This window comes from Amia ocellicauda, chromosome 9 (genome assembly GCF_036373705.1).
Source record: "Amia ocellicauda isolate fAmiCal2 chromosome 9, fAmiCal2.hap1, whole genome shotgun sequence".
NCBI classification, from domain to species: Eukaryota; Metazoa; Chordata; class Actinopteri; order Amiiformes; family Amiidae; genus Amia; species Amia ocellicauda.
Window position 1 is genome coordinate 16,867,177 of NC_089858.1, and position 15,704 is coordinate 16,882,880.

A 15,704-nucleotide genomic window follows, 5' to 3' on the forward strand; every position below is an offset into this window, starting at 1 on the left:
TTACAATAATGAAATATGTATACGTTCATACACACACACATTATTTATACTAAATGAACTGTATTAGTAATATATATGTGTGTGTTCCTTTATGTTTCATTAATAAAGTACATTTAGTCATTTGAAACGTAGTCCAATGCAAATGCTATATATGATGTAACTGACGCTATGGAAGTTAAATGTAATAAAATATAAACATTCCTAACTTACTCAAACCACAGTGTGTAAAGCAATTTCGCAGAGAAAACGGAGAGAGAAGGGTCGCGTTCTTGTAGTGCACATCTGCACAATTCCGCCGATCCCATTGGTGGAGCCGCGCAGATCCGTGCAGAACTGCGGAAATCTGCGCTGCACAGACAAACCCGTGCAAACTTTCAACAGCCCGGCCGTCGGCGTTTGATGACGTCACACGGGACTTTCCGGGTTATGACGCGCGTCTGTGAGGTGGGTGAAGAAGAGCGGACATTCACAACAACAGCGCAATGAGCGACGAGACGCAGCTGCGCGACGAGGGAGACAGCGGGCCCCGGGCCGTGCTGAGCGCCTAGACACACGCAGCGGAGACACGGGTCGTGTCGTCGGCGTACTATAATGTCAACAACTCGGCCGCCTGTGGGGGTGAAGGCGGCCAGCGGGACGGCTCCTTGTGCTTCACCGGCTCACAGCTACCCTGCGGCCGCGGCCAAGCAGCAGCCAGGGGCGCTGAACCTGGACGAGTTCGCGGTCCCCGAAGACAAGCAGGAGGAGCTGAAGGCCCTGCAGCCCCGAGTGGAGCTGCTGTTCCGGGTGGCCTTCACCATCATCGGCCTGCTAGACCCGTCCGGAGCCCACGGCAGCAGAGCGTCCCGGCAGATCTGGCTGCAGCTGAAAGGCAGGAGGGAGGATGTGGCGAAGGCGAAGGTAACTGACCGCTGATTACATGTATGTGAGCGCTTTAGATACCAATAAGCGCAAGAACAACGCGCGAATGTGCTTATTTAGATCTCATGTAGTGCAAAACGTCCAATACTGTATCCGTACATCTCTGTATATCTGTTGCACGGACAGTTCATTCACTCGAAAGCCACACTTCCTTTCCGGTACCAGTGTTGTGGTTGGGTAAGGAAACATCATGGAAGTAATTGAAGTATCCGTCCTTTAAATCAACACGCCATAGCCACCATGATGCTTAAACCGTATTATTTCAGCAGTCTAATCCGGCGTAACGTGCCGTTTAACTGGAATACAGGATGGTGTTGAATATCGGTGTTCTAACGCAGTGAGGGTGATGTCAGTAACGCTGCTGTGCGTGTGTGTGTTTTCCATATGGTGGTGGGTGCTGTACTTTTCGGTGTTATTTCCCTCTCATGGCTCCAGTTCGGTTTTGAGAGTTTCAGGTGCTTCACGCCGTGTCCCCCGCCGCCGCCGAGCTCTTCCCCAGCGAATCAGCGGCTGCAGCCCGCCGGCCGGTTCACTCTGAGTCCGACACCCAGCGCCTCGCCGTTTACAACGTGTACACGGAAACTGTTACTAGCTGTGCCAGTAAACTCGCCGAGCCACACGCCTCGTCGCCTGCCTCGGCACACAGGGAAATCCCACGGCCCTCACAGCCTTTTTTTTTTAATACAATTTTTGATTTAATGACAGTTGTTTTTCTTGGCAACTGTTGTGCGTCAGTGTTCTGTTGTACATTTCTATACTACAACAGCAAGAGGTCGATAAAGGAAGAAGTGAAACAGATAAAGGGCAAAAACGAACAAGATGTGGCAAATGTTCAAAATGAGTATTTCACGGAGGTTTTTCCAAAAGAAAAAATGGATAACATGCCACAGGTTAATCAGTCCAGTCAAACCCTAAGAGAGATCAGGATAAATGAGGAGGAGGTACTAAAGGGACTAGCAGAATTAGAAACAAACAAATCACCTGGGCCAGATGGGATATTTCCAACAGTACTTAAAGAAATGAGGGAAATGATTTATAGGCCGCTAACTCGATTATTCCAAATGACACTTAGAACAGGGGATGTGCCAACTGACTGGAAGACGGCAAATGTCATCCAATCCACAAGAAAGGGGACAAAACTGAGCCAGGAAATTACAGACCAATCAGTCTCACCTGCATCACCTGTAAAATGTTGGAAAAAATAATTAGACAGAAAATTGAGGAGCATCTTAATGAAAAACATATTCTTGGAGATAGTCAACATGGGTTTAGACGAGGCAGATCATGTCTTACTAATTTATTAGTTTTTTTAACATGCAACTGTAGCTGTAGATCATGTGAAAGCATATGATATGATATGATATGATATCAAGTATAAGGTTCCACACCAAAGACTGATCCTCAAATTGGAAGCTGTAGGGATTCAGGGTAATGTAAGTAGATGGATTATGAACTGGTTGATGTATAGGAAACAGAGGGTCTCGATTAGAGGAGTCGCTTCTAACTGGAGTGAGGTTGTTAGTGGAGTTCCACAGGGATCAGTGTTAAGGCCTTCGCTTTTTCTAATCTATATTAATGATCTGGACTCTGGGATAGTTAGCAAACTTGTCAAATTTGCTGATGATACTAATAGTTGGCTCAGCAGATACAATCTCGGCAGCACAGGCTATTCAGAGGGACTTAGATAATATTCAGTCGTGTGCCGACACCTGGCAGATGAGATTCAATGTGGACAAGTGCAAGGTATTACATGTCAGGTAACAAAAATATCCACTATAATTACACTATGGGAGGATTAGAACTAGATGAAGTAACGCATGAGAAAGACCTAGGAGTCTGTGTGGACTCCTCGCTTTCTCCATCCAAACAATGTGGGGAAGCAATAAAAAAGGCAAACAGGATGCCAGGGTATATTGTCAAAAGTGTAGAATTGAGAACAAGGGCAGTGATGTTCAGACTGTACAATGCACTAGTTAGAGCTCATCTGGATACTGTGGACAGTTCTGGGCTCCACACTTCAAGAAAGATATCGCTGCTCTAGAGGCAGTTCAGAGGAGAGCAACCAGACTTATTCCAGGTCTGAAGGGAAAGTCCTACTGAGAGACTGAGGAACTGAACCTTTTCACCCTGTAACAGAGGAGACTACATGGGGACTTGATCCAAGTCTTCAAAATCATGAAAGGCATCGAACACATCAAACCAGAGGAGCTTTTCCAGATCAGCAGGGACACACGCACCCGGGGACACAAATGGAAATTGGGCTTCAAGGCATTCAAGACAGAAAACAGGAAACACTTCTTTACACAGAGAGTTGTCACAATCTGAACAAACTCCCCAGCGATGTGGTTGAAGCTGAAAATTTGGGAACATTTTAAAATAGACTGGATAGGATCCTTGGATCACTTAGTTATTAATGGACACCAAGTGAGCACGATGGGTCGAATGGCCTCCTCTCGTTTGTAAACTTTATGTTCTTATGTATTAAAGCCTTAGTAATCGGAATGGGTCACACATTAGAAGCACAACACACTGCATGAGGAAGTTGTTATTATTCATGAGATTATTATAGCCGTTTATGAATTATGTTGCAATTTGGCAGCTCTCCCAGTCTGCCACTGGAAATTTGGTTTCATACTCAATCATATAGGTAGATAGATATGTATATATAGATGTCATGTGTTTATAGAGAGATGTATTATAAGCCTTTAATTCTTGCATTGCCACTCAGACTCCACTCAAAACTTGTATCTCTGGTTTGAAGATCCGATTTCAGCCTATTGCAGTGGTTCCCAAACCGGTCCTGGGGGACCCCCTACCCTGCTGGTTTTTGTTCCAACTGAGCTCTCAATTACTTAATTGAACCTTAATTGAAGTAACAATCTGCTTAGATTTTACTTTTTAAATTGTGTAAGGAAATAGTTGTTTCTTCAATACGTTTTTTAATATAATTCTATACTTCACTTAAAACCCCTAATGTTTAAAATAATTAAGTCTCTGATTTAGGAAATTATTAGTTCAATTAAGTAATTGAGAGCTCGGTTGGAACAAAAACCAGCAGGGTAGGGGGTCCCCCAGGACCGGTTTGGGAACCACTGGCCTATTGGATTCACTGTGGTGGGTTATTGTCTATTGTCCTTTGAAAGGTTTGACACCACAGTCGGCCCCCGTATTATCAGAGCAGGAGGTCAGAATGCAGGTGCTTCTCCCCCAGTACTGCCGATGATTCATCTGTCAACCCACAACAGCTTTGTTTCCCTCTATAACCGGTGCCTTGTGAGTGTGTGCAGGGGAATGCTGATATTCAGTGTTGGCGTGAGGAGAAACTGGCATGGCAGTGTACAGCAGGTCTTCTGGCCAGTTTGTGCGTCTCTGTACCTGCCTACGCACCGAGACTCGTTCGGCAGTGGTTGCTGTGCAAGCGTTGTCTTGGCCAACTTGAGTATTATGTTTTTTTTTTGTTTTCTCAATATTAAATATTTACAATTTACATAGACGCCTGTAGCACAGGTATGTCCCTCTGACATTGTCGAGCTGCATTTGCAGTTTTAATGGCACTGTGTTGTGCACTGGTGCAGAAAGGGTTTGGTGGGGGGGAATGTTTCAGATTTAAAATAAAATTGAGCTGCCCTCTTTTCTTCTCAGACATAACCAGTCACTGTCAGGCTAGTCCCTGTATACTGTATATTACCGTAATTGGATTACATTTTGAAGTCAATCTGGGCAGTAGTGACGTGTCTTTTTTTTTTTTCCCCACTGCGTGTGTAGTGAGGACCCAGCGTACAGGCGTGCTGTCTGATATCTCCGTGAGTCACCCTTCTAGTATGTGTGGTTCTGCGTGACATCAGATACAGTAAGGAAACCGCAGTGACTTGGAGCACTGTGAGAATTTTTAGTATTGATCAGCAGCTATATTGAACTTCTCCAAATAATCTGGCTCATACGGGGCCGGTGTGTAGCAGCATTTCTGTCTGCGTCTTGAGAAATCTGTAGCAGACGGAGACACTTGGTTCCCATACAATTGAATGTTTCTTGCCTTGACACTTTCAGGGGATGAGGGTGCCATGGTTACATTGATAACAAACCTTCCTGTTGTTTCTACGAGTTGAGTTGTCCACAAGGTCACAGAAGTGGTGCGGTGGAATTTTACTCCAAGAGGCTGACAAAGCGGCATCATATTTGCTCCTGTATAATCAATATAATATAATCTCTTAGACTTGCATAATGAATCAGCATTTAATGAATATAAATGATTTCAGTGAATCCTATAAATCCCATGGACTTTTACAACGTTCTGTCTCGAGGTCTTAACCTTTAAATGACTACACCTTTCTTGCTCAGGGCTCAGATCCACTGAGTCCAGGTGTTCCTCTGTATTAATTTATTACCATTATCTCCATCATCAACACCTTATTGATTCACTGTGGTCCTATGGATTCCTTATGGATTTGTTACAGCACTGTCAACCAGTGTCCTCACAAGACTGTGTGTGTGTGTGTGTGTGTTGCTGCGTTGGCCAGTTTCGGGATGGTGTCTGTGCACTGGAGCATTCCCATGGGGCCATGTTCCTGTAAGCCTGGAGAAACAATGGCTGTCACATGTCCAGGCCGCACTGTACACCGCTAGGGCCTGCTGTGTTTCCAGATTCTCCTCTCCCCATTTCACTTTCCATATCAACAGCTCGGTGAACGATAAACAGGATGGTTTACAGAACAGGAGCATCTTTGTGTATGTGTATTTGCAGGCACGTGTGTGTGCGTTCCAAGATCCTGGCATCTCCTATGATTGCCGCAAACAAAGCAGTCCATCTCAGGAGTGTGTCATATTATTAACATTATTACAGGGCCGTCCCACTGGTGGTGCGGTCGCTTTCTCTCTGCCTCGCTCTGCTACTTCTCTCATGGCTTCTGTGTTTGTCCTTGCAGGAGTATGTGAAGGGTCTGTGTAACCCAGAGCTGCAGAAGAAGGAGGGCTACCCTGCAGACATGCACTGTATCTTCATGTGGGCGCAGGGGTTGTTCCTGGACTGCCTGATATGGGACACCAGCGCAGAGGTCTCGGTGGAGCCGGGCTGTCTGCGCATCTTGGGCGGTGTGGAGGCCGTGGTGATGGCGCAGAGCCAAGTGCAGCAGTTTGTGAAGCTCTTCCGTGAGAAACGCAGCGTGCCGGGTGACAAGGAGCCTGCCATCAAAAGGACGTTCAAGAAGTTTGTGGAGGCGAGGGACGACAACTACACCATGGAGCTGCTGCTGCTGCCCAGCTCTCTGAAGGAGGCGCTGCTGACATTGGCGTTCACCGCCGGCCGGCAAGACTCGACAGACGCCAGGCTCCCAACCGCAGACCCCGTCGTGTCCCAGCCCGAGCAGGACCGAGCGCAGGCCAGCACGCCGGTCTCTATGCTGACCGAACAGATCCTCGAAACCACCTTCGAGGAGCGGGTGGGGACGCAGGATGCCGCAGGGAAGGTGCACGGCTGCAGACAGTCCTGCAAACGGAGGTCCTCCGGCAGCGAGGACCGGGACACTAAGAGGCAGTTTTCTCTGGAGGGTGGGTGCGCGGAGGTGGGAGAGCCATCGGACTCGTGCACCGTGCTGCTGGATGACAGTGGTGGCTCGGCGGCCGAGGTGGTGGTGCTGGACTCAAGTGACAACTCGGACGAGGCAGAGGTTGTGAGCCCCGAGACCAATTTCAAGTGCCTGGTGAACTTCTTCATGACCATGGGCTACCAGCAGGCACTGGTGGAGCGGGTGATCCACGAGATGGGCCAGCCCGAGGATGCCTTCGTCCTGCTGGGGCGCATCGTGGACGAGAGCCAGAGAGCCCAGGGCTCCGAGTCCCAAAACGACAACAGCCCTCACTGGGACACGCTCAATCAGAGCCCTCCTAGGGAGAAGAGCAGCACGGGCTCTTCGAAAGCCCGGGAGAAGGCGCAGAGTGTGAACTCGGTCACTGGCTGCAACATCTTAACAGAGTGGAAATCCAAAGAAAACATCCAGCCCAGTAGCAATGGCCTGAGCATCAGAGCCCCTGGCAGTGGTGGCAGCGGCCAGCAGGGGGCAATACGGAAGCACCGCAATGGCCTCCTGGGCAGCGGTGAGATCATCACCATCGAGGATGATGACCTGGAGCTGGACGGCATGGCCAGGGCAGAGCGCAACGCAAGCACCTTGAGCGAGACGGACTTCCTGTCCAGAGGCAGCTCCCAGGGCTTCCGGCCGGTCCGTGTGGAGAGCGTGACTCCCCTTCGTAGTGCCGCCCAGCCACCCATGAGGCCGGAGCCTGACCTGCCCCGCCACGAGCATCCCAGCTGCTCCTCCCAGACCCCCTTCTCCTCTGCCGCCCCCCGCCGCCCACCCCAGCCGCCCAACCCTTCCCCCGTCACGGGCATCGAGCGCTTCCGCCAGTCGCTGAAGACCCCCTACAGCCTGATCCTACAGAATGAGCCGGGGAGGCCTGGGCTTCGGCACATCATCATCGACGGGAGCAACGTGGCCATGGCGTGAGTGTACCCCGCCGGGCCTCTCCTGACTGGCACTCGCACAACACTCCCATTGCACACTCACACTTCCACACGCTCTCGTGTACGATTCTCTTGTATTTGTAAAGTTAAAAATGCACTTAGGTTTCCAGGAAAACATCTAAACCAATTCAGCATGTGCCTCCGGGGGCTGCATGTGACTGTGCATGTGTATGCATATGTATGCATATGTGTGAGACGTGTGTGCCTACATTGTATGCAGAATATGAGTGTGTGTGTGCTGAGTGTGAGTGTGTGTCTGCGCACGCCTAAATGCTCTGTGTGAGAGTATGCGCACAGGTGCTGTGTGGGGGAGGGACTGCTATGCGGAGGGGGCTGGGGGCGGAGGCCGCGCATCATTAGTAAAATTTAAAGTTCATTCTGATTCACGGTTTCCTTTGCTAGATGGCGTTTCTTTTTTCTTTTCTGTCTTTCTGGGAAACGAGCAGCACTGAATGTTATGAGAAGTGCACTGTGAGAAGGCAGGGTGAGAACTGCATGGGGGAGGAAGAGGGGGCGTCTCCCAGCAGCTCGTGTGTGGCACCATTTACTGTATTACACTGTAGCTATGCTGGTGCTGCGTACAATGGGGGAGTTCTGGTGTACCGTGTCAGGGCCTGAGCTTTCGGCATATTGATCTTTAGTCTTTCACACTTCACAGGGAGTTTGTAGCCTGTTTGTAAATATCCCATGTACAGTGAGGGGAAAAAGTATTTGTATGTTTGCCCACTGACAAAGAAATGATCAGTCTATAATTTTAATGGTAGGGGTATTTTAACAGTGAGAGACAGAATAACAACAAAAAAATCCAGAAAAACGCATTTCAAAAAAGTTATACATTGATTTGCATGTTAATGAGGGAAATAAGTATTTGACCCCTTCGACTTAGTACTTGGTGGCAAAACCCTTGTTGGCAATCACAGAGGTCAGACGTTTCTTGTAGTTGGCCACCAGGTTTGCACACATCTCAGGAGGGATTTTGTCCCACTCCTCTTTGCAGATCCTCTCCAAGTCATTAAGGTTGCGAGGCTGACGTTTGGCAACTCGAACCTTCAGCTCCCTCCACAGATTTTCTATGGGATTAAGGTCTGGAGACTGGCTGGGCCACTCCGGGACCTTAATGTGCTTCTTCTTGAGCCACTCCTTTGTTGCCTTGGCTGTGTGTTTTGGGTCATTGTCATGCTCCCTTTAAGAGAGTGCCCCTAATCTCAGCTCGTTACCTATATAAAAGACACCTGGAAGCCAGAAATCTTGCTGATTGATAGGGGATCAAATACTTATTTCCCTCATTAACATGCAAATCAATTTATAACTTTTTTGAAATGCGTTTTTCTGGATTTTTTTTGCTGCTGTTCTGTCTCTCACTGTTAAAATACACCTACCATTAAAATTATAGACTGATCATTTCTTTGTCAGTGGGCAAACATACAAAATCAGCAGGGGATCAAATACTTTTTTCCCCTCACTGTAGGGGCATCGCCTGTACACTGTGTACAGCCCTTGGTCAGAGGAAGTCTTGCCAGTGTGGCTTCGCCTGGTCCTGCGGTGATCTGGGGGTTATGGGATTGGTCATTTATCTAGCAGATTGAAAAATGCTTTAATTTGTGGGGGTTTTAAATATGTTGTGGGGTTTTCAGTCAATCAATTCAGGAGATGCAGATTCCAGCATATTGTTCTTTATTTGATGTGCACAATGGGACTCTCACCCCAACTCCATAGCTACTTCAAAGATACTTGGTTCAAATAAGATACTTTATACAGTCTCGGTACAGTTAACATAGTTGATGATGTAATCGTGTTGAGAAACACCTGTTGCTATGACATGCTCGGATTCAGATCCAGTCTGAGCTGGTTCCTATTCCCCTTTTTATCGCTGTCTTTGTTTTAGTTATCTTTGAAAGTGGACTTTCATGAGTGGAAAACTCCCTGCATATCTCACCAATGGAAACCCTGTGAGTTTTCATGAACACAACAGAAAGAGAACTCCGTACAGAGAATAAGCTCTCATTTTACAAACAATAATACATTTCCTTCATTAGTGTTGAATCTTATTTCTGCTGCTCTCCTATATCTCCTACAGACTTTCTCACGGTAGCAGGCAGCTGTTTCTCATCCTCTGCCCTCCACAGCTGCATGTTTGACACCGACACCCAAAGTATTTTTCTGTAGTTTATATTAAGCACATATTTTTTCCCCAGTCATATATTCTTTACTATACTTAGGCAGGCAATCTGAGGAACACTTCCTATTTTAAATAATAAATACCAAAAATAAAACGGAGAAAAAAGCAGAAAGCATCCTGCGAACGTTTACTCTGTACTTAATGCAAATGAAGGGATTTCCGAATCAGTACTTTACAGGAGAGAAGCAAAAAGCCAAAAGAAAAGGATCTTCCATTGACCTGCTGTTCAGTTGGGTTTTTTTGTTGTTGTTGTTGTTGTTGTGCATTTCGGTTGTAGACCAACAGGGTAAGTTCTGTGAAGCACGGTGGCGCTACAGGCTGAGGTATCATTTCCTGTTCGAAAGCACTTTCTCCAGCAACGGATGCCCCACTGTCTGACTGAGATAACAACACCATGTCTATCTGTCTCTGTCCTCTCATGCTTTTAACACTTGCCACACTCCCCGCTTCACCTTCTCAGTGCAGCAATTTTTGGTTCCTGCCAATCACTTTTTTTTTGTTCTTCTCTTTCATGTCCTGTTTCACAGGGTATTAGTAAACGTTCCCTTATTTGACTCTTATCAGTCAAATGCAAAGTAGGGGGCTGCATAGTGAAACCACGCCAGTTTCCCCTCTGCAATGCAGCTTTGCAGCACACAGATAAACTCCCCCAGGATAACATCAGCAGCATCCTGCTTCAGGAGTGTGTAGGAAACAGGGTATTTTGTTGCAGTTGCCATGGCTCAGGCAGGGGAGTGAGGTCAATGATACTTCAGGGGTCGCTCCAGGACTACGGCTGGGCAGCACCGCCGTCGCACATTGAAGTCCAAAAAGTCCACAGGCTGAGGGGGGGAGGCTGCACTGTGCAATGGTTTAGTTATTCAGTGCCTAAAGGGTCTTCTGGCTGGTGATCCGCACTGACTCTGGGCCCCTGTTGTTGCAGGCATGGGCTGAACCACTTCTTCTCCTGCCGAGGCATCGCCATCGCCGTGGAATCCTTCTGGAAGCGCGGACACCGGGAAATCACTGTCTTTGTGCCCCAGTGGAGGCTGAAGAGGGACCCACTCACTACAGGTGTGTGCATACTGGACTGAGGCACAGAGAGACATGCATAGAAATAGTCAATGAAAGGAACCACGTTTATACACTTATATATAATATAGAATATATATTTTTAATGTTCTACACCTGGAAAAAATTGCATGTGGGAGAGTGCGGAGAGCTAACGGTCATGTCTGCACGTTGCTTCCACAGAGCAGCACTTCCTCAGACAGCTGGAGGAACTCCGGCTGCTGTCCTTCACGCCGGCCAGAGAGGTATGCGGCAAGAGGATCGCCTCCCACGATGACAGGTGAGCGGGGGGCATGCTGGGCTGGAGGGGAGCCGGATAGTCAGATGAGAAACGCACTGGCATGAGAAGTCACTTCCTCCTTGCTCAGTGTATATTGCTGTAGTATTATTATTATTATTATTATTATTATTATTATTATTATTATTATTATTATGTATTCTGTGCTCGTGTTGATTAGTTTGTCAAGTCTTTTGACCACTACATCCAAGGCGACCCACTGCAGTCTGGGGGGGTGTCACTGAAATCACTCACCCTGTGTCTCTTCCTGTGCAGGTTTCTTCTGCACCTGGCCGAGAGGACCGGGGGGGTCATTGTGACCAACGACAATTTCAAGGAGTTTGTGAGCAACTCGCAGGCGTGGATGGAGATTATCAGCGAGAGGTTAGTGGCACAAGGTTTCCAGGCATCACAGCTTTCCCCAGCTGACCATCTGGAATTCACAGTTTGAACCCTAGCCGAGTGAGGAAGCGCAGAGCAATCGCTGAGAGTCGTCTGCGGGAAGAAACCACGGCCACAGGGAACCGGGCCCTGCAGGGAAACTCAGCTGGGGTTGATAGATCAGTGAGGAATTGGGCCAGCACAAAGGAGCTCTATCCCCTGGCCATGTTCCATGAAACGCCCTGAGTAAATTTCCCCTGGAGTTTAAGAGTGTAACACACAGCACCTAGACGCACTGAAGTCACTGCGGTGCCTAAGAGCATTAAACCATTGAGGTGTTGCACCCTAAAGGGGGTTTTGTCTGCAGGTCTCCCATTAGTCTGGGGGACTGTACTGTATCCATAACGAGGCTGAGATGCACAGTTCCCAGTCTCACACCTCCCTCCTCCCCCTCTTCCATACTGAGGCAGTGCACTGTCTGTTTGCCCGCAGGTTACTGCAGTTCACATTTGTTGAAGATTATTTTATGATCCCAGACGATCCCCTGGGAAAGCATGGCCCCCGGCTGGAGGAGTTCCTCTGCAAAGATTTCAGGTACGTGTCAGGTCCCTCTGCTGACTCCTTGCTCTCCTCGGGGATCAAAACCGTCCCCTTTCCCCTCTCCCGTCTCCCTGCGGCTGTAGAACCTGCACTCTGGCTCTGTGTCGAGAATGCGAGGTGAATGTGTTAGTTACAGTGTTACAGTGTTTAAATATTGATTTCCAATCCCAGCAGTGTTGCAGGCTCACAGTGATGATATGGTGAGGGTGCAATGAAGGTGTGGTAAAGGGTGTGCTGTCAGTGTTTATTAATGGAGGGTCCTGACAGCACTGTGACTGACACTCCCTCTGTGTTTGTGCAGGATTCCTTTAACGGCAGACCGACTGGGTCCCAGAGCGAGAGTGCCCTCTACAGGGAATGTGCTTGCAGGGCCTGTTCCTCATTTGCCCATCATGCCCCAATTGCCACCCCTCCTGCTGTGGTCCCAGCCTGGCCACCTCCTGAGGTACCCTCGCCCCGGGCCCCCCGCCCCCCCACAGAGGACTGTCTCGGAGACCGCGGAGCTCAAGCACGAGCTGTACAACATCTTCCCCGACCACAAACAAAAGATCGACCAGATACTGTCTGACAACCCCTACATGAGGGACCCGAACGCCCTGTCAGGCCTGTTGCTGGGGTAACTGGGCAATACAAAACAAAATCTGCGTTGGCGGGAGCTGCTCGCGGCTTCCTGTTTCTTTTTCTTTCCTGTGTTCTTTGAGGCAGCACTTTTGAACCTCTACCCCCTCACACACAAATACACAGAATTCTGCAAAAGCGTGAAGAAGCTATTTTTTTGTTTTTATATATATGTATATATTAAAAGACTGACTCAGCGTGGAGGGCAGGCACTGACCTGCGTGGGCAGACATGAAACTGAATTGGTCTGGGAATCAAACAGTGACCTTGCAGCGCCTAAGCTCTGTTACTGCCTGGTGAAGTGATGAGTTAATGAGACCTAACTGAGGAGAGAACTAATCAATGTCCAGTTGCACAAATCTCTGTCCATTCTTGTACATCTTTCAGAGTCCAGTCTTCTCCTGACACCAGTAGAAGGCAGTAGTTGAAATGGGGAGAGAGCGGCACAGATGTTTGTATTTATAAAGATATATTTTCTTATTTATTTCTGAAGAGATTTTATTGTAAAAAACAAAATGCTTTAAAAACATTAAAACAAACTACCAAATCTCACTGCACAAAGAACTGCAGGAGGAATACAATCAGTTAGTCTCCTTGGTCATTTACTGTCAGAACTAAATTCCAAGAAAACTGTTTCCTTTGTCTTAAATGTCAGGGTCTCCTGTGTTTATTTTTTGGTTTTGTTACTAAAGAATTTAGCAATATTGGGCTCAAACTGAGGCAAAACATATCTGGCACCTTTGAATAAAACGATCTGGTGTCTGTTCTCTTGCTCTCCAACTGCTTTATTCTCCACACCTGTTTGATTGTTTTGCTAAATTGTAGGTCAAAAACACTGTACAGATATAGATATAGATATAGATATAGATAGATATATATATATAGATATATATATATATATATATATATATATATATATATATATATATATATATATATACAGTACTGTGCAAAAGCTTTAGGCAGGTGTGAAAAAATGCTTTAAAGTAAGAATGCTTTCAAAAAGACATGTTAATAGATTATTTATCAATTAACTAAATGCAAAGTTACTGAACAGAAGAAAAATCTACATCAAACCCATATTGGGTGTGACCACCCTTTGCCTTCAAAACAGCATCAATTCTTCTAGGTTCACTTGCACACAGTTTTTGAAGGAGCTCGGCAGGTAGGTTGGGCCAAACATCTTGGAGAACTAACCACAGTTCTTCTGTGGATTTAGGCAGCCTCAGTTGCTTCTCTCTCTTCATGTAATCCCAGACAGACTCGATGATGTTGAGATCAGGGCTCTGTGGGGGCCATACCAACACTTCCAGGACTCCTTGTTCTTCTTTATACTGAAGATAGTTCTTAATGACTGTTGCTGTATGTTTGGGGTCCTTGTCATGCTGCAGAATAAATTTGGGGCCAGTCAGATGCCTCCCTGATGGTATTGCATGATGGATATAGTGCATCCGGAAAGTATTCATAGCGCTTCACTTTTTCCACATTTTGTTATGCTACAGCCTTTTTCCGAAATTGATTAAATTAGTTATTTTCCTCAAAATTCTACAAACAATACCCCATAATGACAACGTGAAAGAAGTTTGTTTGAAATCTTTGCAAATGTATTAAAAATAAAAAACAAAAAAAGCACATGTACATAAGTATTCACAGCCTTTGCATTGACACTCAAAATTGAGCTCGGGTGCATCCGGTTTCCTTGAGATGTTTCTACAACTTGATTGGAGTCCACCTGTGGTAAATTCAGTTGATTGGACATGATTTGGAAAGGCACACACCTGTCTATATAAGGTCCCACAGTTAACAGTGCATGTCAGAGCACAAACCAATCCATGAAGTCCAAGGAATTGTCTGTAGACCTCAGAGACAGGATTGTATCGAGGCACAGATCTGGAGAAGGGTACAGAAAAAATTCTGGTCCCAAGGTCCCAATGAGCACAGTGGCCATCATCTGTAAATGGAAGAAGTTTGGAACCACCAGGACTCTTCCTAGAGCTGGCCACCCGGCCAAACTGAGCAATTGGGGGAGAAGGGCCTGAGTCAGGGAGGTGACCAGAGGAGAGAGGAGAACCTTCCAGAAGAACAATAATCTCTGCAGCACTCCACCAATCAGGCCTGTATGGTAGAGTGGCCAGACGGAAGCCACTCCTCAGTAAAAGGCACATGACAGCCCGCCTGGAGTTTGCCAAAAGGCACCTCAAGGACTCTCGGACCATGAGAAACAATTCTCTGGTCTGATGAAACAAAGATTGAACTCATGTCTGGAGGAAACCAGGCACCGCTCATCACCTGGCCAATACCATCCCTACAGTGAAGCATGCTGGTGGCAGCATCATGCTGTATGGATGTTTTTCAGCGGCAGGAACTGGGAGACTAGTCAGGATCGAGGGAAAGATGAATGAAGCAATGTACAGAGACATCCTTGATGAAAACCTGCTCCAGAGCACTCTGGACCTCAGACTGGGGTGAAGGTTCATTTTCCAACAGGACAACGACCCTAAGCACACCGCCAAGATAACAAAGGAGTGGCTACAGGACAACTCTGTGAATGTCCTTGAGTGGCCCAGCCAGAGCCCAGACTTGAACCCGATTGAACATCTCTGGAGAGATCTGAAAATGGCTGTGCACCGACGCTCCCCATCCAACCTGATGGAGCTTGAGAGGTCCTGCAAAGAAGAATGGGAGAAACTGCCCAAAAATAGGTGTGCCAAGCTTGTAGCATCATACTCAAAAAGACTTGAGGCTGTAATTGGTACCAAAGGTGTTTCAACAAAGTATTAAGCAAAGGCTGTGAATACTTATGTACGTGCTTTTTTTTTTTTTAAATACATTTGCAAAGATTTCAAACAAACTTCTTTCACGTTGTCATTATGGGGTATTGTATGTAGAATTTTGAGGAAAATAATGAATCAATTTTGGAATAAGGCTGTAACATAACAAAATGTGGAAAAAGTGAAGCGCTGTGAATACTTTCCGGATGTAATGTAAGTATCTGCATGTACTTCTCAGCATTGAGGAGACCATAAATTCTGACCAAAACTGCAGAAATGCAGCCCCAAACTTGCAAGGAACCTCCACCATGCTTCACTGTTGCCTGCAGACACTCATTCATGTACGGCTCTCCAGCCTTTTGGCGAAACAACTGCCTTCTGCTACAAGCC

The 15,704-nt window shown here is 47.0% G+C and overlaps 1 protein-coding gene across 1 annotated transcript; it reads left to right on the forward strand.

Moving 5' to 3' along the window:
- Positions 1–430: 430 nt before the first annotated feature.
- On the forward strand, positions 431–13,311 carry n4bp1 (nedd4 binding protein 1). The gene is made up of 7 exons (XM_066713475.1): positions 431–900; positions 5,844–7,417; positions 10,540–10,670; positions 10,851–10,947; positions 11,221–11,328; positions 11,818–11,919; positions 12,227–13,311. Exons 1-7 carry the CDS (start codon positions 592–594, stop codon positions 12,543–12,545), a joined length of 2,640 nt encoding a protein of 879 aa, XP_066569572.1. The 5' UTR covers positions 431–591; the 3' UTR covers positions 12,546–13,311.
- The last annotated feature ends 2,393 nt before the right edge of the window (positions 13,312–15,704 follow it).